This window comes from Centroberyx gerrardi, chromosome 8 (assembly GCF_048128805.1).
Source record: "Centroberyx gerrardi isolate f3 chromosome 8, fCenGer3.hap1.cur.20231027, whole genome shotgun sequence".
Classification (NCBI taxonomy): Eukaryota; Metazoa; Chordata; class Actinopteri; order Beryciformes; family Berycidae; genus Centroberyx; species Centroberyx gerrardi.
The window spans coordinates 9,881,705-9,905,511 of NC_136004.1; the positions used below are offsets into that span (position 1 = coordinate 9,881,705).

At 44.2% G+C, this 23,807-nt stretch overlaps 1 protein-coding gene and 1 non-coding gene across 2 annotated transcripts in view; both read right to left on the reverse strand.

Moving 5' to 3' along the window:
• Positions 1–2,349: 2,349 nt before the first annotated feature.
• The window catches only part of ep400 (E1A binding protein p400), a 33,224-nt gene continuing 11,766 nt past the window's right edge, over positions 2,350–23,807 (reverse strand). Inside the window, exons 20-53 of the mRNA XM_078285100.1 lie at positions 22,244–22,430; positions 21,610–21,779; positions 21,255–21,430; positions 19,939–20,238; positions 18,291–18,455; positions 17,602–17,751; positions 17,167–17,237; positions 16,728–17,017; positions 16,015–16,217; positions 14,936–15,105; positions 13,245–13,441; positions 12,986–13,097; positions 12,386–12,673; positions 12,190–12,264; positions 11,586–11,720; positions 11,450–11,494; positions 10,904–11,057; positions 10,254–10,489; positions 9,903–10,076; positions 9,743–9,790; positions 9,449–9,585; positions 8,925–8,981; positions 8,754–8,832; positions 8,207–8,386; positions 8,046–8,091; positions 7,854–7,957; positions 7,461–7,662; positions 7,215–7,357; positions 6,257–6,502; positions 5,418–5,592; positions 4,580–4,737; positions 4,060–4,224; positions 3,878–3,955; positions 2,350–3,367 (exon numbers count right to left, since the gene is read on the reverse strand). Coding sequence (XP_078141226.1) covers positions 3,047–3,367; positions 3,878–3,955; positions 4,060–4,224; positions 4,580–4,737; positions 5,418–5,592; positions 6,257–6,502; positions 7,215–7,357; positions 7,461–7,662; positions 7,854–7,957; positions 8,046–8,091; positions 8,207–8,386; positions 8,754–8,832; positions 8,925–8,981; positions 9,449–9,585; positions 9,743–9,790; positions 9,903–10,076; positions 10,254–10,489; positions 10,904–11,057; positions 11,450–11,494; positions 11,586–11,720; positions 12,190–12,264; positions 12,386–12,673; positions 12,986–13,097; positions 13,245–13,441; positions 14,936–15,105; positions 16,015–16,217; positions 16,728–17,017; positions 17,167–17,237; positions 17,602–17,751; positions 18,291–18,455; positions 19,939–20,238; positions 21,255–21,430; positions 21,610–21,779; positions 22,244–22,430 — 5,437 coding nt within the window. The 3' untranslated portion in view covers positions 2,350–3,046. The remainder of the gene's footprint in view (positions 3,368–3,877; positions 3,956–4,059; positions 4,225–4,579; positions 4,738–5,417; positions 5,593–6,256; positions 6,503–7,214; positions 7,358–7,460; positions 7,663–7,853; positions 7,958–8,045; positions 8,092–8,206; positions 8,387–8,753; positions 8,833–8,924; positions 8,982–9,448; positions 9,586–9,742; positions 9,791–9,902; positions 10,077–10,253; positions 10,490–10,903; positions 11,058–11,449; positions 11,495–11,585; positions 11,721–12,189; positions 12,265–12,385; positions 12,674–12,985; positions 13,098–13,244; positions 13,442–14,935; positions 15,106–16,014; positions 16,218–16,727; positions 17,018–17,166; positions 17,238–17,601; positions 17,752–18,290; positions 18,456–19,938; positions 20,239–21,254; positions 21,431–21,609; positions 21,780–22,243; positions 22,431–23,807) is intronic.
• Positions 14,122–14,252, reverse strand: LOC139933699 (small nucleolar RNA SNORA49). Its single transcript, XR_011785609.2, has one exon. It is a non-coding gene; the product is annotated as a small nucleolar RNA SNORA49 (small nucleolar RNA).

Here is a 23,807-nt window from a genome sequence, read left to right on the forward strand (position 1 = left end):
CAGTGTGTGCTACATAAGCCATTGTTCCGCCAGCCCCTCTGATTCGCACAAAAGGGGTCGCAGTGGGTTGCCATGACAACCTTTCAGTATGGTTGGAGGTCTGTTTCTTTTCCAATAACGATGATCATCGGCATCAGTGGAGGTGCATCATTAGCAGGCAGCCCCCGGGGCCGTGTGATCAGAGCCTGCACGGCCGGGACTTTTAGCGAGCGTGGAGAGAATGACAGACAGAGGATTTGGCCTTTATCATCAGCAGGGCGCAGCGGCTGCTGAGCCGAGACGGGCCTCCAGGGGCTCCTACCTGGATACTTCTCTTCCCGGTGTGCCTCTCGCGCATTCAGCCCCGCTTGTCTCTTAGGCAACAAGCCCCCCCTCCCCCCCGCTCTGTTGATCTCCTCGCGGTTGTCTGTCGTGTCAACACGTAATGATTGTATCATTCCGGTTTCCAAAGCCTGTCATTCAGCTCCTCTCTCCCCTCCCCTCCTCTCCTCTCCTCTCCTCTCCGCCTCTTGTTCACGGCTCTGCGCAAATGGAGGAGAGCGCGCACAGCAGCGAGAAAGCAGCCCACATCCCTGGCTCACACATTTGACACCGTTCAGAGGCTTTAAAGACCCTCCTGAGGTAAACACTTACATGGTGGGGAGGCTGGTGTCTGAGCGGAGAGATGAAACTGGCTCTGACAGGCTCGGCAGCCCTACCCCGCGCTGCTTTTTCTGCACCCCCCCCCCCCCCCCCCCCTCCCCCCCTAATGCATGCGGGAGACTTTGTCAATGGAAATAAAGATATCAAAACACAAGTCTGCACTCCAAAGTACTGCCATGGGGCTTCCTACGCGCTGAACTTCCAGCTGTAAACCTCTCGTTCTCAACAGTTCCTGGATCACAGAGCTCGCGTTGTAACTCGGATTTACGAGCAAAGGAGAAACACTTTGTGCCTTTGCATTTTTACACTTGTGTGTGAAAGGTGCATTTACACCCCCCCCCCCCCCATGCCTATTTGATGTAATATGACATTCAAATAAAAGGCGGATGGCGTAAGAGGTGGAAATGGCTACACGAGTGCTTGCGTCTCCTTTTTCTCTGCAGTAGGCTACTTTCTATCAAACAGAGAGAGAGAGGGAGAGAGGTGTGGAGCTAATGATAATATGTATGAATTAGGTAAAGTGCAGTGATTCATCTGCTGTCCTTAACCCCGCCATGACAGCTCCTATGTTCTGAAGTCTGCCAGCTGCTCCTCCCCCCAGCTTTAATAAATGCACAGGGCCATTATGGCTCTTAGAGGTTTCTTGTGTGTGCCGTGTCTGACCTTTATGTCAGGCAATAAAAATCCTCCATTGATCCTATCAACACTGGCTCCTCTTTCTCTGACTCAGTGTCGGCACCTCCCAACACTCTTTCCAATGGCTAGTCTTAGGTGAAGGAAGAAAGGATAGGTTGTGCGCAGGGATGGAGTGATGTCCAGGCCGTAGTGCAGCTCCAAAGGAACCCGCGCGGCCCATCTGTTCATCTTTCTGTCCTCTCTTCCACCTCACCTCCCTTGTCTCACTCGTTTAGTGCTGAATGCAGACTGACCACCGGGTGCCAACGGAGAGGAGAGATGCAGGGTGTGCATGGAGGAGCGGATGGGAAATTTCAATGAGCTGGAAAATCCTGAGTACCAGTGTCTTCTTCAGCGGGCGGGCAGGAGGACGCCGATACCACAGTGCCCCCCTGTGGACAAATAAAAGCCTGCCTCATCATCTCGGCAAACGATTCAATTTCCCTACAATTCAGTGCATATTTGCTTATTTTCATACTAGGCTTTTACAGTTGTTGGTTGAGGCAGTGAGTCTGCAAAAGGCCATGGTCGGGAAGATGCTGCCTTTAACGCGCTGAGTGGCTGCAGAGCTGCTGGGTTTAATCCTCCGGCTCCTTTTGCCCTTGAGTCTGAATGCACTTACTCTGCTCTGACATATCTGCCGGTGTCAGCAGCCAGCCGGGCCAGCAGACACTGCTGAGAGGGGCTTTCTAGTCTCCGATGCCGTCCTCAGACTACCTTGAGGCAGGACGCTTCACAAGCACAAAATCGATCGCCTGCCAAACCAAAACACTGTTATTGAAGGTGAAGTCTCACTGCAGCCTGTGTAAAGGCCATTTCTGCTTTCAGTTTGTCAGGTGTTTTCCTTCCTATAGCTCAGTTGAGACACTGGTCCAGAACACGGCCTGCCCTCCAGCACTTTGTTACTTATTAATGTCTGACAAAAAAAAAAAAGGAAATGATAAAAATACTGCACCACGCGTCAAAACATTACAATGGTGCACTTCCTTATTGTTCTGGCAAATAGATGTGAAGTATTCACAAGACTACAAATTACTCACAAGGGATTTAATGAAAGATGAAAGGGAAAAAAGATGAATTTGTGTATAAAAACAAAACACTTTATTACAATTAGGTTGAAAAAATCCAATGAAAACACAACTACTTTACAAGTACAAATGTTTTCCATTGTTATTTACAGGTTTTTTTCTGACATCAATAAAAAAAAGACAAATTTATGAGAAAACACAAAATACTAAAGTACATGTTTACAGTGTATTTGTTACAATAAAAAAACATAAATGATGACTAAAGGAACGTGCATTATTTTCCATTCAATATCTATAAACAACAAGGGAATTACAGACATCATAAAAGGGACTATGCATGAATACACTTATTCTAATGGACAGTTCATTCCCCAAGGTAGAATTACCCATAGGCCCCGGCAACAGGATATCTATGGAGTAATAACATTATAATCATCAATGTGAAGGCATGACTATTATCTCTCTCTGATCTTATGATGTTGTATTGGGCAGTAGATCTGAAATAAGGGTGGGGAGAAATTTGAGTAAGATTGTGAAAATTTTCAAGGAACATTCCACATTTCCTCAAATGAGCAGAGATCAGAAGTAACAACGCCGACTCAGTACGGCTTTCAGCGCAGCCACATCTGTACTGCATCAAAGTGTGAAGACTCTCAAGAGTTCCATTGAGCGTATTGGTGCCAGTTTCGCTCTAGCCGCCCCTAGCTGCTCCCCCCGCTGGGCTTGGCGGGAGCTTTGGCCCTCATGCCGCCCTGGCGGGCCTGACCCTTGGCGGGCTGCTGGGCCTGAGCGGGCTGCTGTACGGGGGACTCGGCAGCAGGAGGCGCCGCCGACTGCTGGGCGGGGCTGTGGGGGGGAGGGGTCTGGATCTGCGGTGAGGCGGCTGCAGTCACCACCTGCTGCTGGATGATCTTCTGCTGGACCACCTGGGCCGTCGCCGTCCCAGCGGAGATCATCTGGACCTGAGCAGGGGCCGACGTGGCCGCCTGGGTCAAGGCCACCGTCTGAGGCTGCGCCTGGATCTGGGAAACGACCAAGAAGAAAAATAAAGATACAGACGCAGAGGTTTCCCGCAATCTCATTCCACTGCATCCCAAAACTGCTCATGTGTCATGCCAGAAAAATAATAAACTTTTTTTGTACGGCACTTTTTAAACAGTTCACAAAATGTTCACCTAAAAAAAAAAAAAAAAAAAAATATTCAAGAAAGCACCACAAGATATGAAGACAGTAAAAACTATATGAAAGTAAAAATAATAGGACAAAAGACATCTTAAGAAGTGATTTAAAAGATGATACCTATTCTGCTTGCCTAAGCTCCTCAGGCAGGTTGTTCCAGAGCCAAAAGCCCGGTGATGTTTAATCTTAAGCATAGACTCGAGTGGCTCTGCCTGAGGCTGTAAGGCTGCACACCAGCTCATAAGGAGTTAAATGTCTGTGATATAGCTTGGGGCCAGACCAAACCATGCTTTAAAAGCGAACAGCAAAACAGAAATTGCCCCCGGGAGTAATGCTCCGGCTAAGACCCTTACCTGCTGAGGAGAAGACACTATTTGCTGAATGTTGGCCACGGTGGGTTGCTGCTGCACTATCTGTGGGAGCTTAGCCACCTGATAAGAGAAGTAAACAAGAAAATCACAGATAAGCTTGCAAATCCATTATTTATTTCTAAATATTTATTCTGAGATAGTGACTGCCAGTGACAAGGATGTACCTGGATTTGCTGGGCTCCAGTGGGTTTCTGAGCCTGGGCGATGGAGGTAGTGAAGAACTGGGTCTTGATTCCTTGTTGAAGCTGGGTGGTGGTGGCGGCGTAGGTCACCTTCTGCTGCTGCTGGGCTGGCTGGGCTGCCTGCACTGTCACCTGTTGGGTGCCAAGCTAAGGGTCACAACACAACCACGGTCAATGCTAACTCAATATTTATATTGACTGTAACTTCCGAATGGTACACTGGACAACTGCACTACAGCACCATACTGTATAAACACACAACTACAGAATACTGACTGTGCACATATATACAGAGAGTGATATGCATAGTCTACCACCCATAGTATGTTTTGCACAGTAGGTGTAGCACCATGTGAGTCAGTATGCACGGTGAATCACTATGATGTCTCTGCATTTATTGTACTTGGTGATTCCCATATGGATAGAGATTCACTCCTAACAATCTAAAGCAGTTCTTAATATGCACACCCTGTGGTGCTGGCTGTAAGTGTGGTGTGGTTACCTTTTGCTGGACAGTGGCCTGTCCTTGCTGTGGCTGCCCTGCTTTCTGCTGAGCTGCAGCTGCCGCCTGGACCGCTGCCTGCTGCTTCTTCATCTGGAGCAACTGCTGGACCTGCTGGACCTGCATCTGGGGGAAGGGCGGCGTCAGCACAGGCCCACCTGACGGAGAGGAGGAACAATGACACAATCTCACATGGGAACTTTAGGACATATAAGGAGCTACAAAATCCACATCAGTTAAATGCTATGAAACAAAAGGAACAAAACAATCTTAGCAGCAACAGTAAATAGGACGCCTATCACAACTGATGCAGCCCGAGTCAGCAGGTGCATCATTTGTCCAAGTATAGTCAAAATCCGTGATGTCTGACATCACGCATGAGGGACGGATGCACAAATGAATAGAAACTGATCCATATCATCCACCCTCACACCCCCGCCCGGTTTCTTTGTGGGAAACGGCTACATTATAAATATACAGCATACAAAATCGGCATAAAAGGTGTGAAAGTTCATAGTTGAATTGTCACAATAGTACAATTTTTAGTCCCAATTGTTCTCTTGCTTTTATATAACCACCGTTAACCATTATGAAGTTTGATAGCTCACAGGAATAGAGGAATGAAAGTAATAATCCGCAACTTTTTTCATATAAATAAATATTTCTTTTGCTTCTCTCCATCTCCGATTGATACCACACGATAGTGATTGAACCTATTCCCAGTTCATGAAAGCTTTTACATTTGCTGTTCTAAACAGCTGGTGTCTGGTAGGTCTTTCCCAGGAAAACCACTTAGAGACTTTTCCTAAGTGTCTAAGTGAGTCAATAAGACACCCACCTGTTTTCTGGGCCTGGCCAATAGCCACACTGATGCCTGCCACAGTGACTGGCAGTGTGGTGACTCCAGCAGAAGAGACGACGGCCGGCACAGAGACCACAGGAGGCTTGGTAAGGGTCACCTGGGCCGTCTGCCCCGCCTGGGCCTGGATCTGACCCTGAGTGGGCACTCGAGTCTGGGAATGGAAACACCACCAGTATTAGTGCTGTTCAATGGCACACCAACATCAACCACTACCATGAGGAGTGGGGAAGAAAAGGAACAAGAAGGCACTGAGTACCGTTTATTTAAACAATTAAGTGATTTTAGAACAGCTAAGACGCGTCATTAGGCATGATGCCAAGTTTGCCAATATAAAACGGCAGCAACACACCATTGTAATAAAAAAAAGAACATAAATATAAAGAAATCTTTTCTATAATAATAATTACATGTTATTGTCAGCCAAGCAATTTAGTTCTTGAACGGTAGCTAAACAAAGCCACTGCTAGGCGACACATAAGTACCAGTATGGTGATTTTTGGTTAGCACATTAATATTTAAAACTGGAACTGTCTGTTTGAAAAATATATTCAAGAAAAACAATAAATGGGAGAAAATATCTTACATATATGCATTTACATTCATTCAAACACTGACTTGCACAGTTGTAAATCTTTTCTGTGACTTCAAATTTAGAACACAATTGTGTAAATGTGTTGTGTGTGTGTAAATTCCAACATGTAAGTTCTCATGCGTTGTGCTACCAAAATACCTTCATAGTGTGCGGGCATCTTGTGAAGAGTTGCGAATTCTGTATTTATGAGTCATCAAATTAACCATCCCTCCCAGTGTCTTACCAGTCTGGCCACCTGCAAGTTGGCCACAGTGGTGCTGGTCAGCACGGCCCCGGGCCTGGGCGCTGCCACGGCTGCCAGCTGGGGATTGGCCTGGGCCGCCTGGGCAGGCTGCACCTGGGTGGCCTGCTGGGCCCCTGCTGCCTGCTGGCCCTGGGCTGCTGCTGCCGCCACTGCTGCTGCTACCTGCTGCTGTTGCTGCTGCTGCTGGGCCAGCTGCAGCTTCTGCTTGTGCATCTTCAACAGCTCCTGTAAACACAACAATTATGAGTTATAGACATGTTAATGAGAAAGGAAAACTAGGACAGCACTCCAAATTGACTTTTTATTTGCCACACGGACGTTTCGGGCAAGATGCCCTTCTTCAGCGTGTGTATTGGCAATTTCACAATCCATAGACACAGGTGGGGTTAATTCTTCTTCTAATCCTTTCACATTATCAACTACTTTAAGGATCCAGCACCCAGTTGTTACGGTATTATTGTGAGTTGAGCGCGTTGTATCTTATTTTTTATAGACATGTTAACCATACACACACACACAACCACTCACTGATCACTGGGAGAAATAAAAGTCAGTAAGTCACCCATATAATACTGGAGATACCCTGTAGTTAAGGAGACACATATGGCATTTTGTTATGCTAACCATTAGATTGTTAAAATCCCTTTTCCTGGGAAAACCTAAAAAACAATTGCTGTTGTTGTGATCTTAATGGAGATGAATTAACAGATAATAGATTGTTAAAATCCCCTTTCCTGGGAAAACCTAAAAAACAATTGCTGTTGTTGTGATCTTAATGGAGATGAATTAACAGATAATTTTTTAACATATGACAGTTACAAAGCTGTTAATAGAATGTCGTACATGTCTCCAGCAGTGATGTTCATTTACATTTCTCAAAGTGACATGTACCCTTGCATTTTGTATAGCTATTGTGTGGAAGATGCTGGTGATGTACCTGGGGTTTGCCCACAGCTTTGATCTGTGGTGAGGCAGCCTGCTGTTGCTGCTGCTGCTGTTGTTGCTGGAGCTGTTGCTGACGGAGAATCTGGAGGTGGGCCTGCGTGAGAGGCTTGCCTTGGGGCAGCTGCATGCCTGTGGCTGGGAGAGAGGGGGGGTGCAGAGATTGGTCAGCTCTGTAAAGCAGTAATAAATACCTAAAATGTGTCTCTTTTCAGATAAAACACTGTGTTCGGTTCAGTACCTGGTGTGACCTGAGTGACCAGTGAGCGAGTCTGTGACTGCACCGGGCTCAGGGTTGTAGAAACCACCGCAGACGCCGTCACTGGGGTAACGGCGCGGACACCCTGTCCTGTAGCTATGGTGACGACCTCAGCGGGGGTGGTGGCAGCAGGAACGGCCCTCTGCTGTGCATGGACCACCTGGGCCCCGGCTGCACCGGCAGGCTGGACAAACAACAACAACAGCAAAATTAACGGAGACTCCAACGCTTGTAATTATCATTAAGTCTTTGAAGGTGTTGGGGTTGTGTATTCTACTTCATTCCAATCCAGAGGCTATTTGCGTCATGAATTCCTCTTTGTCAGTAGGAGGCTGAGTTAAGCCAGAGCAGCAGTGATAAATGAACATGACTCACAGACAGGGTGCCTGGTATGACTGGAGATGCCAGGCGTTTGTTGGCCTGGAAGGGACTTGGAGGAACTCCAGCTACTGTGTTCACGATCACGTTCCCCCCAGTGGCTGGAAGGAACAAAAGAGAATGGAATTGACTACTGGGACACCAACAGAGCTCTGTAATGTGAACCATATGTGTGCCATGCAAACATACCAGCCTGAATGGTTGTGCCCACAGTGGCATTTTTTATGGCTCCAGCCTGAAAACACATGAGACTCACTTGTAAGAGCCTTCCCAGAGTAAATCAAACAAATGGCTTTTTTTTTTGGATCTCACTATGGAAGCACACTGGTGGGTGATGTTTTGATTCTCACCAGAACGGCTGCATTGGGCACGGCAGCAGCTCCGGCCACTGCAGCAGCCTGAGGGACCCCTGCTGCCTGAGCCTGGCCGGCAGCGGGAGTCTGGGCCTGGCCCGGTGCAGCCTGAGCCTGGGGAGCTCCAGCCTGCTGCTGCTGGGCCAACTGCTGAGCTCTCTGCTGCTCTGCAAGGGCCTGAAAACACACACACACACACACACACACACACACACACAAATAAAAACACGTTCCAACTTTTAGTGGGCCAGCACAAACACTGGTACATACCAACATGACTGCACTTGAATGTCACAATAGCCTAGCACAGGGATAGGCTGAGTCTGCAGGTTTTCATTTCATTACACCAGGTGATTTCACCGATTAGTTCCTCCTCTCTGGTTGAAGGTGTGCTAGTGAAATCACTTGTCTTGGTGTAGACTTTGGTTGGAATGAAAACCTGCATACTCTCGGCACTCCATGGCACATGGTTGCCTATCCCTGGCTTAGCATGTTGCTGCGCACAACATTTGCTAGCAGTTGTCAACACATTCTAGACACACACCTTCTTCTCCTTGGCGATCCTCTCAGCACGCTGAGATGCCACCTGAATGGGAGGGAGGGGCTTGTCGTAGCTGATCCCACTGGAGAAAACAAACAAATTTTACACTTCTGTCCTTTATGTTTAGGTTTGCGGTTTAGATGTCAACGGCACAAATCTAAACATCACATATACCTTTCTGCCAGGACTGAGGCGTGTTTGGGATTCTTCTGGAATGGGTTCATGCCCAGCCTGTGAATAGCCAAGTAGAAATTAACATTTAAAAGGACATTTCAGCTACACTACATCTGAACTCCAGTTTGTGGAAAGATTCTTCAAGGAAGATTTTTGCCACAGTCTGTATTTTATTATATATTTCATATATATTTAATTTCATTCCATGTATATAAAATACCTGAATTACTTTGAAGCTATATTTTTCCAACAGTTTCCCTCACTCAGGCGTTAAATTAATACAGCAACGGTTCAATATCCATGGATGACTCAGGACAATATCACACTCAAAAACTCTCAATGAGTCAAACATTGTTATGCAAGATTGTTTACACTTATGGGATGTGTGTGTAAGATGCTACGTAAACATAACATCTTTGTTTTTTTGGTGAAGTTTCCCTTTAATGACTGAACCAAGTGGAGATTTCTTATCAAGCGACTAACACCAACACATTCACCATAAATTGACAATGCTCAATGCTTACAGTGGTTTGATGGGTGGGCTTCTCTTGCTAGCAATGATCTTCATGAGTTCAAAGCGGCTGTTGTATAGTTGAATGTGAGTGGCGTTGTCATCCTGCGTATAGATCTGACAGGTCCGTAGAGGACGGCTGTTCTTAGACTGTTAGAGAGTGCGTACACACACACACACACACACACACACACACACACAAACACACACACACACACACACACACAAACACACACGCGCGCGCGTCAGTCAAGGGATTCGACAGCAACAACATATTTTATCAGATGCAAAGAACAGAATAGAGTACCTTGTATATGCTCTTGGTTTTCTTCTTGGGGTTGGCTTCATAGACCAACTGAAATTGGGAAGAAACATGGTTTAGCTAACAGAGTTCTGGGCAAGTAGGCCAGTTTAGCTATGAGCTTTTAATTCAGAACTATGAGCCCTGGTGACTTCGTATTCATTACCTTGCCCTCTTCTCTCGGAATGATGACATTCTCGTAGCGGTTGCGACACTGTTTGGGCGAGCGGTAGATGCGGCTACAGGAGTTGACCACGTCGCTTACCAGATCCCAGTTAGGGGTGTGGGCAGGAGACACGATGGTCAGGTTCAGAGGCAGCTCCAGCAGCTGCTTCACAGCCTGTCAGTGACACAGCAATGATATATTGGCACTGAATATACTTGAACTATAACACATTTCATCAACGGGCATACAATTCAACAAATCCACTCATTTCCAACAATACAACTGATTTCCTGTAATTACAGTTTGGATTGTGAGGACCGTCCAGAGAAAAGAGGCTGCTGGAGCCAGTACCTGAAGCAGAGCCCAGTCCTCACTGATGAGCCATTCTGGGTTGTCTTGGCCGGCCTCCATCGCAGGCTTAACCAGCGAGGGCAGAGGCTTGGCAAAGGGCGCCTGCTGCTTGAGGGAGAAGTTCTTTTTCTGGTCCTTGCCCTCGCGGCGAACTTTCAGCATGCTGGCCTTTTCGAAGAGGGAGCGTGGAGGAATGACCGTCTCCCCATGGCCCTTCTTCTTCTTCCTGGCTGCTGCTGGACACAAACACATGAGTATGAACATACCAAGCAAACCTTCACTGACATTTCAAGATATAGCTATTCAAAACACCATCTCAATGTTGGATATATACACCTAAGTTCTTGAAGAGTTTTTTGGAACTGTCTTTACCCTTAAAAATACAGGTTTACTCCATTGTTTACAAACTTTACAAATGCAAACAAACCTTTTACAGCCTTAAACTACATGTAAAGCTGTTACAAACGGACGTTCTGTTTATTAAAGGGGACAAATTTCAGAGTGAAAAAAATATCTTCAATACAGTAATCCTTATGTAATCAAACCCAGTATTGAGCTGACAGTGTATCAATAGAGGGCCCCATACTGCAGTGACAGACTTAATACTACAGAGAAGATGAGTAAGGCCTTATTGACAGTTCCCTCCACACCTGAGGGGTCCATCTTGAGTCTCTTGTGCTCCTTGCGAACGTAGATAGGAGGCAGCTTGGACTCCGGCATGGGTGTGGTGTCATACATCAGGCACATCACAGAGTCAATGTAGATGTCGTTGTCATCCTGTGGCGGCGTGGGTGGAGTCCAAAGCTGCGTTGGAAAATCACAAGTCAGAACATAGCCGGAAGACAAAGGGGTACTTAATGATCTATGTGCCTTGATACGATGAGATCAGGAAAAAAAGATTCAAATTCTCCACAGTCCCACAGGTGCATTCGAGGATTGGGGGATTTGAGTGAAAATCTACAGCTAAGGTGTGAAGATTCATAGTTAAAGTTTACTTCCTATTATTAATTAGATACTGCTCAGTAAAGAGCAGACATGACTGACAGAAAATATTTTCTCAAGTGCTTCTCCTGCCAAATGCAGGTCAGTCTGTCAGGCATCAATGATCCCCCATTAGAAATGAATGAGAGTTGAAAAACCTTAAAGTCCCCAGTCATATTTCTGTTTCATTATATGTTTTTTACTATATGTCTTACCGGCATGATTTCTGTATGGCCATCCTCTGCATCAAATACATACTCCTGTTGACAGGCAGAGAAAGGGAAAATGTCAGACAAAAGTTGAGTGCAAAACACACTTATTTGATCAGCAGAGATAGAAACGGCAGCCCACCATGTTGTAGGCATCCTCTCTGGTGTAGGTGAAGAGATCTTCGTCTCCCTCTGTGATCTGCCTCTCTTCCTCCTCAGTCTTCAGCTTCTGCAGCTGCTGCAGCTCCCAGCCTCTCTTGGCACACTCCAATCGCTCCTGTGAAAAACACCAGTTTGATGCATCAAAAGACAAATGGTACACTGCAATGCCAACATAGCAGTCAGCACATTCTAAACAAGTTATCTACATCTGTTACCCGAGTATATTTGGAAGGTGTAGTTTTTTGTAATGCATGTCTACAAACCTAGACACTTTCTGTACACATATATATTTATATATATATATATATTTTAAGTACATACCACTGACATTTCACATTCTTTTGTTGTGAGTTCTGTTACAACTGCTGCTGTTACAACTGCTGCTATTTTGTTGCAATCTATACTTTTTTCATACTGTCATTCATATATTTCTACTTACCATGTTTTAGTGCGGAATAGTCAGCTGAGAATGTTAACCCCCATTCAATTTCTCCTTTTATTATTAGCTGCTGCAGCGACATCATTTCCACAACTATTTTCACTTTATCTTAACAACAGATCTTTGGTATTACAGTTTAAGTTACCTTCAGAGCGCTTTCGTCATCACTGACATGAAGGCACTCAAGGTAGTGCAGGGCATACCTCTCGATTGGTGTGAGCTGTTCAAGGGGGAAGGGAATGCAAAAATAAAGTCAACATGAGCAAAAACGGCATTTCATTTTATTTAACTTCATTTCTTGCATTTGTTTTGGTTCAGGCATATAAAAATGGTTCAGTTACCTGTTCCATGACTGCGTTGAGCTCCTCTATCTGAGCAGGCTCTTCTTTAGCCTGCCTCTCTTTCTCCAGGTCCTCCTCTGTCCCCACCTCACCTTTCACCTCCTCCTTCTGCTGCTGCTCCTCCTCTGGAGGGGCGTCCAGGTTGATGCTGTGGAGGGCCTGGATGTAGGGTCGAGCCACTCTGGGAGAGATGGCCTCAGAGGGCGATGGCTCCTGGTGCAGCACCACAAACTCCTCCACCTTCTCCCCAGAGCCTGCCTCTACCTCAAAAAGATCCTGGATTGTCCGCTAGAAACAGACAGTATCATGGTCAGTATTACTTTTTTAGTAATGTGTCTTAGTTCCATTGGTGCAGAAACATACTGATAACTGATAAATTCACAGTATATATTGACTCGCATAGTATAAGGACAACCTCACATACGGTAGACACAGCGCAAGAACTGCTATGTAAATTATGCATAACACTCCACATATATACACACACACACTCAATTTTCATAGTTTGACTGAGCAGGTGTACCTTTCAGTAAGTAACGGGAACAGATGTGAGTAGTGTTTCTGCAGTGCAAGGACATGGCTACGGTGAGTTCATCGTACCTGTGTGAGGAAAGCCAGGGTGTAGTCAGTGCCTTGGGCGGCCACCTCTCTGATCAGGTCCTTGGTGCCGTTCTTCAGCAGCTTCTCTTCAATGGAGTTCCCACTCTCCAGCCTGGCCGGGACACAGCAAGAAGTTACCTCACCAAAAGTAGCACTAAATTCCCTCAAAGTCTACAATGAGATGTTTAGCCCGGGATGTGACCAGGAACACAAAAATGCAGAAAAAGTAATGAAAAAAACCCTGCATTGATTATATCACCTGTATATGTGTATATCCTTGGAGCGTCCGATTTTGTCGCACCACTCCTGGGTACGGGCGTCCATGCTGGGGTTGAGGTCGGTGTCGTAGAAGATGATGGTGTCGGCGTCAAAGACAGTCCCCACTGCAGCGCAGCAGCGGTTGGTCAGGATGCTGCAGAACACCTGCCTGTTCCTGTTAAACCTCTTCATGTTCTCCTGCAGGGAGAAAGGCCATGAGCAGATTCTGACAAAGGAGGAAGCTGTCGGCTTGGTTTGGGCATGAAACTGCACATTGTGTACATAATGCTGTGATTTTCATATATTGTTTTTCTTCATATTCCTCTTAGCTGTTATATATTGATGTTTTTTTTAAATTTTTTTATATTTTATTTTACATTAATTTCTTATCCCAGTAGGTTCGACTGCCGCTATTTTGCAAATGCTCTTTATGCTGTAATCCAGCCTTTTTTCATATTTTAATGGAGACATTTCTGCTTAATATGTTCTAGTGTGAATATTGTCAGTTGTGTATGCTTACAGTACATAACCACCATTTGCCCTATCCTTGTTTATATTCTATTTTTCTTTGCTGTATCCTTTTACTATTTGCTGGTGCAACAGCTCAATTTTCCCAATTGCAATTTCCCCACAGGATCATTAAAATGTCATCCTATCTTTATCATATAGACTATTGTTTATGTGACTACTGTGACCAAGTAGTTGCTTGCATCTTCTTACAACAACACCCGGCCTAGTTCACTCAGCTCACTGACCCAGAAAGAAGGAAAAAAAATTGCATGAAGGCAAAAGGTTAGTTAAAATCAGATAGAAGCATTCACAATCCAACAGTTCAGGCAGAGAGGAAACTTGAGCCCAGACAATTAGTAAGAATAGCCAGTGTCTGCATCTCTTAAGGCCCTGGAAGGAACAGCATCCAGCAGGGAGGGAAGAGAGCAAAGTAGTCTGTCCCCTTGTTGAGCCAGAACTCTGCACTGACTCTGGGAGGTACTGGTGTTAGACAGGGAGGAACAGAAAGGCAGGGCTGTCTATGAGAGAGTGAACTACTACAGTATCACGCAGAAGACAACATGTCTTCAATGTATACTCGTCAATGTTTCGTAATGCTTGGAATTTATTTCATGCATGTCATCCTATTCAGTATATCTGAATATGCTACACTGGTCCAATACAATACTGGACATATACACTATACGTACTTTATAACTGGAACCACACTGTATGCCATACTGCCTGAATGCACAACGATCAAATGTTAAACCAGGGGTCTCAAACCATGTGCCATGGAGGGCCAAGAGTCTGCAGGTTTTCATTCCAACCAAAGACTACAGGAGGTGATTTCACCGATTCCTCCTCTCTGGCTGAAGGTGCTAAACAGTGAAATCACCTGCTGCAGTCTTTGGTTTGAATGAAAACCTACAGACTTTCGGTTGTCCACCACTAGTTAACTGTGTATCCTATATCTGGCTCCTTTGCACTGTCTGAGAGATCCTGCTGTCTTTGTATCTTTCTGTGTTAATATGTAATGTGGAACGCTAAGCTCTCAATATCTGTCAGCTCCAGTGTCATGAAGACAAATTCCTGTACATTTATTGTACTTTCTGATTAAGGTGATTCTGATTAAACTCGAGTGAATATGCTTCTTACCAAGTATGGCTGGTTAGAGCCAATTTAAAATGGTGGAAACTTTACCTGTCGTTCTTCAGGAGTGAAGCTTTCATCCACCCGCACATAAGTGAGCTGCCTGTGGTCTAGGAAGGCCTCCAGGATGTCCAGCATCTTTACCATCTGGGTAAAGATGAGGACACGGCGGCTCTCTGACCTCAGCTTCTGGAGCAGAATGGCCAGGGCCTCCAATTTACCTTTTGAAAAGAAAAAGATATCAAAAATCAACTTACAGACCTATACAGACCTAGAAAAGGTCATTCATGCTTTTATCTCATCTCGTTTGAGATACTGCAACTCCCTCTATTCACTGTCACAAGTCATTCTCATGTCGGGTGTCCTGGTGGCTCAGTGGTCTAAGGCGCATACCATGCAACATTGATGTCCAGGGTTTGAATCCGGCCTGGGACCTTTGTCACGTCACCCCCGTCTTTCTCCCAGTCTTTCCTGTCTCTCTCCACTTTCAACTATCCAATAAAGGTCTACCTTTAAATGACATCTAGCACTTTAAAGGCCATACATTCATTTTTCAAAACATTTAAAGTCTTTATTTTATATTTCTCCAATCCACAAACTTTCAAGGATTTTTAAGGCCTGTGGGAACCATATCTTCCCGTTTTGGCTGAGGCTATATCCTTGTGACGTCAGTCAGTCGTCCTGAACATTTTGCGGCAAATCGTACCCCGGGACAAATTCAATAAACACAGAGAGCAATTTACACAGTGATAGTCAAATTTTTCTACAGCCATTGTACTATGCTGCCAAAATTTATTTGAGAATGACATATTGAGATAAATATTTTACTTGTACGGGCTTTAATGTAAAAAAAGAAAAAGTTGCATATTGTAGCTTTAAAGTCCACAAAACATATTGTGGGCCAGGGATACTTCACAGCACAAGAATGCCTTGTAAGAAGTTGTTAGATCTTTTCCCCCCTTTATAAAAAAAAATTGCAGCCATTAGTAATTTGGAAATTACAATTGACTTACCAATAATGTGATTATTATTAGTATTTTTTCCTGCAATATATGTTTTTAATATAGTTTTAATTGTGTGGCCTTAGTGTATTGCATGTGAAGCCATATGGAAAATAGTGCTGTGCTAACCTGAGTCCATCTGCATTAGCTGCAGGTCAGGAAAGTGGAAAAGGCGTCTGGATGCCAGGCAGTGGATGTCAGTGCTGTGGGGGGCAGCGGCCTCCTGGAGCCTACGGCCAAAGGATTTCTGCCCAAGGCTGTAGGGAACCGGGGGATTGGCTGCATACAGGTGAGGAGGCGGGGCTACAGCTGCAGGCACCACACATGACAGCCTGGAAGATGGACATAGAAGGGCAGATTCTCAATGACTGGGACAGTTCAACGTGTAACAGGTAAAGATATAAACATGCGTATAGATATAAACATATCAATTGTTCACTATTTGAATTAAGCAATAAAGGTAAAACCCTCTCAGCTGTTCTAAAATCACTGTTAAGTGTCAAGTGGCGTATTGCCTTTATAAAACGGCAGTAGAAATAATGCTCAATATGTTGAATACGTTTTTCATTTTTAATCAATAATAAATAAATGTTTTTCTTCTGCCAACCAATGTAAGCCTTGAACAGCAACTAAACAACGTGGTTGCTAAGTGATGCATAAGTACCGTATGAGTGGTGATTTTTGGTTAGTGCATTAATATGCAAGTTAACTATTATGCGATCACGGGTATTTTACAACAGCTTCAAATGCGTCTGAGCCAATCAGTGCTGAGGAGCAGAACTATCTAATTATATAAATGTTCTTTATACCAATAAGGAGGATTCAACAATGAGCTGAAGTACCTCTTGACAAGGCTGTTGGCGGCGTCCAGGCGCTCCTCGACAGAGAGCAGGGTGGACTGCAGGGTGGAGGTGGTGGCGACGCAGGTCCTCTGGGCCCTGAGGCAGCTTTCCCTGCCCACCCACCTCCAGCCTCCAGCAGTCAGAGCAGAGTGACCAGGCTCTGAGCTCACAGCGCATGCCTGCAGCAGGTCCAACCCATACAGCACCCTGCGGCCACAGCGCCGCTCGTTGGCTTCAAACAGGCGGCTCAGACGCTCCTTGACCTGCTGAGTCTTCTCTTCTGAAGACTCCTGAACATAACAGTGAGAGAGAGACACACATGAGTATTCATCAAAGTCAAAGAGACTGAATTTGCACATGGTAACATACTTCGATCACATCCTTAGAAAGTGAAATAGGTCATTATAAACACGACTTACTTTGAAAGTAATGTACTGACCTGAGGAGCAACAGGAGCTGCAGCAGTGGGCTTGGAGGCAGCTGCTGTGGCATTTGTGGTCACTCCCAAGGCTTTAAAGAGAAACATAGAAAATAAAAATCAGTAAGAACATTATCACATGGAAAACATTAAGTCTATTAACAATAACTACAATGTTTAGGTGTATAGTGCCAGTGTTAGGCCTGGATAATTTTTTAGCAGTGCAACAGTTGTGGTTTTAGGGATGGTCTGATCAACTGGCTGCCGACTGGAACAGGCAGATATTCTCTCTAAACCTGAGACTGGTGATCCGCCAGTACAAAAATTCAACTTTGTGAAATTTTGAAACATACTGTGTATCAATACATCAGTGCTGGCTGATGTTAGTTAAACAAATGATTGAGTGGTAGTTGCTCAAATATTGAAATTGCTATGTCATTACTGTGGATGAATCACCTTGTTGGGCTGTAGAGGTGGCAGGTTGAGGTGTGCCAGGTGTAGCTGAGTTGGAGACAGGAACAGCTTGTGGCACCGTTTGCATTACCATGGAGCCCTGGGGCCTGAGGATCTGCTGCCCTGGAGCCGACACAATCTGCAGGATGTTGCCTAAAAAACACACGACACATAGCATACAACCATTACAAAGCTGTTTGTGTTGATCAGTAACAGGATGTCTGCAAGTCTTATCAAGTTAAATTCAAGACTTCTCAAGACCTTTTAATGCCAGCTAGAATGAATGTAGAAAAAAAAACAACTGTAATTTAGGATTGCGGGACTGGGCTTATATCTCACTGGAATAACACCACACAGAGGAAGTCACAACATTATTACAACTACTCAAACTAAATTTAAGACATACAATGCTTTATTTAACTGTATTCAAGACCATTTAATGCCTTGAGTTTAGATAATACCATTTATGACATTTTAAACCTTTTTTCAGGACCTGCAGTAAGCGTCTGTATTCTGATATAAAGCTCTACAAATTGATGATTCCTACATTGAAATGAGGACAATCAAATGTCAGGAGACTTAAATTACATGGCAATGTCAAAAGGAAACTTGACTAAAAGTGACCGAGAAAGGAAGTGAGAAAATTAGATGAAAGGAAAGAATGACTAGGGGGTGTACATTACCGAGTGTACCTTGGAGCTGCAAGGGCTGTCCGGTGGTGAGCTGGCGGAGCTGGCTGGGGGACAGCGTGAACTTGTTGCCCTGGAACTGCAGGGTGACAGGAGTCTCCGGCTGGGAGATACGATTCTGACTGCCCGCTATGTTGGCCAGCTGGGCAATCTTCACCACATCTCCACCTTCAATAGGATGGAAGAACACACACACATACCTCATCAAATAAAGCATTCAAAAGTCAGTCAAGACTTCTGGCATACCAATAGTTCCAAAAAAAGGTACTATGCATCAGTTAGTTACAGGGTGAAAAGAGACAAGACATGCAGAACCAGGGTGGGTTAAAACGTGGAGCGAGCACAGCCGCCCTCCACAACAGAACCATAGCAGCTCCTATTCTTTACAGACGCTGAAGGGGATACAAAATGGCTACAAGGGCAGTCCTCAGGCGAGACAGAGAGCCTGAAACAAACACATTCATTTTAAAGCAATGGACTGCACTTGACTGCCTTTTCAAAGGCAACACACCCATCATAAGGAAATATAGTTATGATTAGGGATGGGTTTCGAAAAAAGATACTTTTCGGTACCATACCGATTTTGAGGTATTGAGATCAATTTTAAGGTAACAAAAAGTACCCAATGGCATTAAAAAGTTCAAAATGTATTCTTGGAATCTACATTTTATATATTTTATTGAAAATATCAATTGAGTGTGGTGTGCAGAAAAAGCAAATGTATGTAAAAATATTATCAGGAAATTAACTTACTCTAACATAATGAAATGTGCTTGCATTTTAAAAGTAAGGTGATTTTAAAAAGTATCTTTTGAGAACTGTATTGAGTTTCAAGTATCAGTATCAAGAGATTTCAACAACCCCAAGTCCAAGTTGCAATGTTGGAAATTTGGAGGGGAAATAATAATAATAATGATAATTTGATTTCTTCACATATTGTGTGTTGTCACTGAAAAGGTTTCTCTGTTCACATCTGAGGCAGGGAGTGGTCTCAAAGCCGGCAACGCGTGGGACCATTTCTACATGCTTTGCAGCGATGCTCACCATCAGAGTGAAACCATAACATCAGCAAAAAACAAAACAAAACAAAGAAAAGAACCAAAGCTTTGGGATTTCTTCCTGCAGCTGGGCTGATGCAAGAGACAAAAGAATATTAGTAAAGTGGGAGAAAAAATAATCATGTTTAAAGAGGGAGGGAAGGACATATAATTAGATTAAAATAGTATAGTGTTGTGTGGTGTAAAAAAAGCGGGTTTTTCATTGTGGGCATGCAGGTTTCAAGAAAGAAACTGGGGAATGCTGAGGCTGTGGAGATGCTGCTGATATGGCTACAGTTCAGAGTATCTTGGTTGCCTTTAAATGAAGAGATCAAAACTAAAAATATAAATTCTGAGAGCTGAAATATAAAATGGGCCATATCAAATTTTGACAAATATTCTAAAATTAACATTACTGATGTCTATTTATTCATCCAGATTGATTCCACTTTAGAGTGAATGTACAAAGCCACTGCCTATTTCTTTAGAAAAGTCAAGACTGAACACACACATCAGCAGTGCCCCAGGGAAAGGACTCATTTCAGATCAGCCCATTCTGTTGTGCCAGAAGTGGAGGGGAAATGTTGAGAGGGAGGGGAGGGGAGGCCACTTACTAGGCAACCGTGCCTGGGCCTGGGATGTAAGAACCAGCCTCTGGGACAGCAAGCTGGGCTGGATAGCATGGCTGGGGGCTAGAGCCGGCCTGGGGACCTGTGCTATGCCAGGCTGGCTGATGGGAGCCATAGAGCCCACAACTGTGCCAGCCAAGGTCTGGCCCAGGGCCACAGGGGTGGCCCCCAACACATGCTGCCCGAGGCCGCTGCTCCCTGAGGAGGCTACAGAGGAGGCGGCAGTGTTGCTGCTGCTGCTGACAGAAGAGGTAGTCTGGGCTCTCTGAGTAGCTGTTCCAACCGCTGTAAAGTACAAGGGAATTGGGCATGGGACTATGTGTTAGGGGTGACCCAATAGTCAGTCAAATCATCAGTACGATGTCAGTTTCCTCTACATATTCATTCAGCAGTGGTGGGCCACCACAGCAAGTCGACGGCCACCACTGCTTGAGAAGATGTGAAAAACAAAACAAAAAAAACATTTTAGTCACACAAATGAGTATAGGTCCAATATATATAATTAGTGCTTTCAGTATAATTACAGTGACAGATAAACTTAATCCAATCACTGCTGTAGCAACAATGGTTGTAGAGGAAAACACTGTGGCCAGCCCACCACTGTTGCATGGTAAGTGTAAATCTAAACACATGAAATCAAAACTACACTTGTGGGCTAACTAGCCGAGCTGAGCATGTCTGCTGTATAAGCTGTGACCAGTGAAAAGACAGCCGGTCAGTGGAGTAGTAAAAAAAACTTCTCTGAAGAACTTCTGTGATGGCATATTTGACTTTTAGGATTTGTAGTGTTGTACATACTTTGATGAAATATGCTACAAACACTAATGTTAAAAATGTCTGCTTACAACATATGACAGTGTGGACACAGAGTGAATGAATTATTCAAGCAAGACAGGGTAAATCATGTGCATTAAAATCCACTCAAAATAGGATTACACTCATGCAGCACAACATTATACACTGCAAACATTCCAAATGTAAAACCAGTATAAACACGATAGGAAATTACCATTAGCCACATACTCGTAAATCTTGAGCAGTGGTTGGCAAGTTTGTCTTTGCTAGTCACTCTGGCAACAAACCAACCTTTCTTATTCTCAAAAACTATTTGACTGGCAAAACAGTTAAAGCAGCTGGTAAAATTTTATATCCATTAGCCACTGTGGCCGTTACATAATAATAATATATATATATAAAAAAAAAGAGAACTTCCTGTCCTGAGTACAGCCCCTGCTCATAAAAACGTGCATCTCCTTTTGTTGCTGGTGCAATATGGGGCAGGTGGGAAGTTGTGGTCTTACCCTGAGAAGTGGTTGTAGTAGTCGTAGTGGTGACGGGGGACTTGCCCCTAGTCTGGGCTGGCTGGCTGGCGGTGGTAGTGGTGGGGGTGGTGGTTGGAGGACGCTGGCCTGCAGCACTGGTGATGGCAACCAGGCGACCTTCCGGCTTTGTCCCATACTGCACTGGCTGGAACAACCTAATTAGCCAAACAGGAGAAACAAAGAAAAGAATAAAGTTGTGTCAATGCCACAATATCTGTGTAACAAATAACATAAGGTTTCCATTTTAGGGCAATTACAAAATAGTCCAAGGAGTCCAAAGGCTAAAACAATATCCTAATGGAGATTTATAAAAGGTAAAGGGAACAGCGCTGACCTCATGGGTTTAATCTTGCATGGCTTGGGCCGAGGCGGTGGATCTGGAGCAGTGTAGATCTCCTCTATGAGTTGTTTTGTAATCTTGAGTTTGGGAACTGCCTCGTTAGTCTGATACCTAGTCAGTCTGTTGTCGTTGCTGATCAGGTCAAATATCGACAGATCCGCCATCTGGGAGGACAAGATCAAAGACAACAGCAGACATATGTTATCTATCAAAAATCTTATTTACAATTACATCCTGACAGGAGGTAAAAAGATTCAAGAGTGGCAGGGGGTTCAAAATAAACAGAATAAATTATAATACAATTAAAACAAAAAAATAAAATCAACTGACAGAAAGATAAGCACACATGACATAGAAGCAGATATAATAGATAAATAGCAGAACAAGATATAGGCAGGATGACAGCATATTCAGGGTATCTACGAGTTTCAGTAGGTCTACCACAATACAGGTCTACATGACTGGGAATATTTCTCAGAGGAAAAACAGAACACCAAGTGACCGCAACAACCTCTAATGCTGAATTCAAGACTTAAAATGCTATATGTATTCAAGACCTTTCAAGATAATTTAAGAGGACCTGCAGAGACCTTGGTTCATAGCAACAATGCAATGCACAATCACGTACCTTCCATGGATCTTTCTGCAGTGCTCCCAGCACCAGTGACGGGGTGTTGTACTGCAGAGAGGAGCAGCAGTACGAGCTGCTGGTCTCTCTGGGAGCCACCAGCTCGGGGTGGTTACACACCCGCTGCAGCTGCATCAGGACCTGAAGCACGCTGACAAAATGGCCTGTCTTCAGCGCCTCCTGGGCTCTGGAGGAGAGCAGAAGACATGATGATGAAAGATGAAAAGGAAGGAAAACAGGAAGCATAATCCAAAAATATCCATCTCGACAAGTTATACTGAGTCTTAAAATTTTTCTTAAACCAAGTGAAAATCAGCCAATGAAATGAGATAATTACATTTTTTCCCCCAATACAGACAAACCATATTTATCGTAGGTGTCATAGGTTCACAGCAGTTTCACTATCACCTATCATACTCTTAACCAGCTGCTGAAGTGTTGTGTTGAGCACCTAGGAGTACACATCTTCTCAATGAGTTCCTACTGTGTTGCATAAAAGGTTCTGAGGGAGTTTCTCTCATTTCTTGTCACAAGCTACATCTGTGTCCACTTTATCGCTGTTATTTTGCATCCGCTCTGGTGAGCAATGGATTTAAATCATTAGGGAAATGGCAAATGTGAAAACAAACTGTATCCTGATGTTTTCTCTTAAACATGTCTGTGTGCTCTGAGCAAGGCTGCCACCCCAAAATAAAAGGGATATTCCAGGTCCTTAAATTGTTCACGTTCCTGGCATGTTGGTACTGGCTTTCAGTTGAGAAAAAAAGTAAATGAATGTAAAAACTAGGGATGGGCCAGAATAGTCGACTAGTCAGTCAACAGCAAACTATTCAACTAGGCTTATTTTTTTTTTGTACCGCTGAGATTCATATAATAACATCAGCCAATAATATTTGGGATGGTGTCTGACATTGTTTTTTTAACCTCTTAGATTAAAAGGTAACCTATTCACCTTTTTTTTTTGTGACAACGCAGAAGTTGCCTAATCCCACCAAGGTTGCAGAAAGTCTTGAATATGCCCTATTAAAGTTTCATCATCATCTAAAATGTCATCACAGAGAAATTGTAATATAGACCAAGGCTACAGGCCCATGTTCAACACGAGCAAAAGGGAAGGAATACATTTTTACATTTATCTTTGCTTATCAATTTATTTTTAAATTGAGAAAAAGGGCATTCTGCCTCAAAAAGCGCAGTTAATGCCTTTTCATTACTAAGACAGCCAAGAAACTTATTTTTAAGCCTATCCACAGTACAGCCTAATTTAAATATAGGCCTTTCTTCAGACCGACTAAACGTTCCGACTAGGGCTGAAACGATTCTTCGAGAAACTCGAGTAACTCGATTACTAAAAATCATCGCAAACATTCGCAAATTCTTTGCATCGAAGCTTCGTTTAATCCATATAACTATATACACACTCAGTGTTTCGCACGGATGATTATTACTGTTGCACAACACGCTGGAGAAAGAGAGAGAAAATAGCGAGGGGCGAAGAGAAGAGACAGGCCAGAGAAAACGACAGAAAGTGTCCAAAGTTTCGGATCCAGTGTTGCCAACTTGG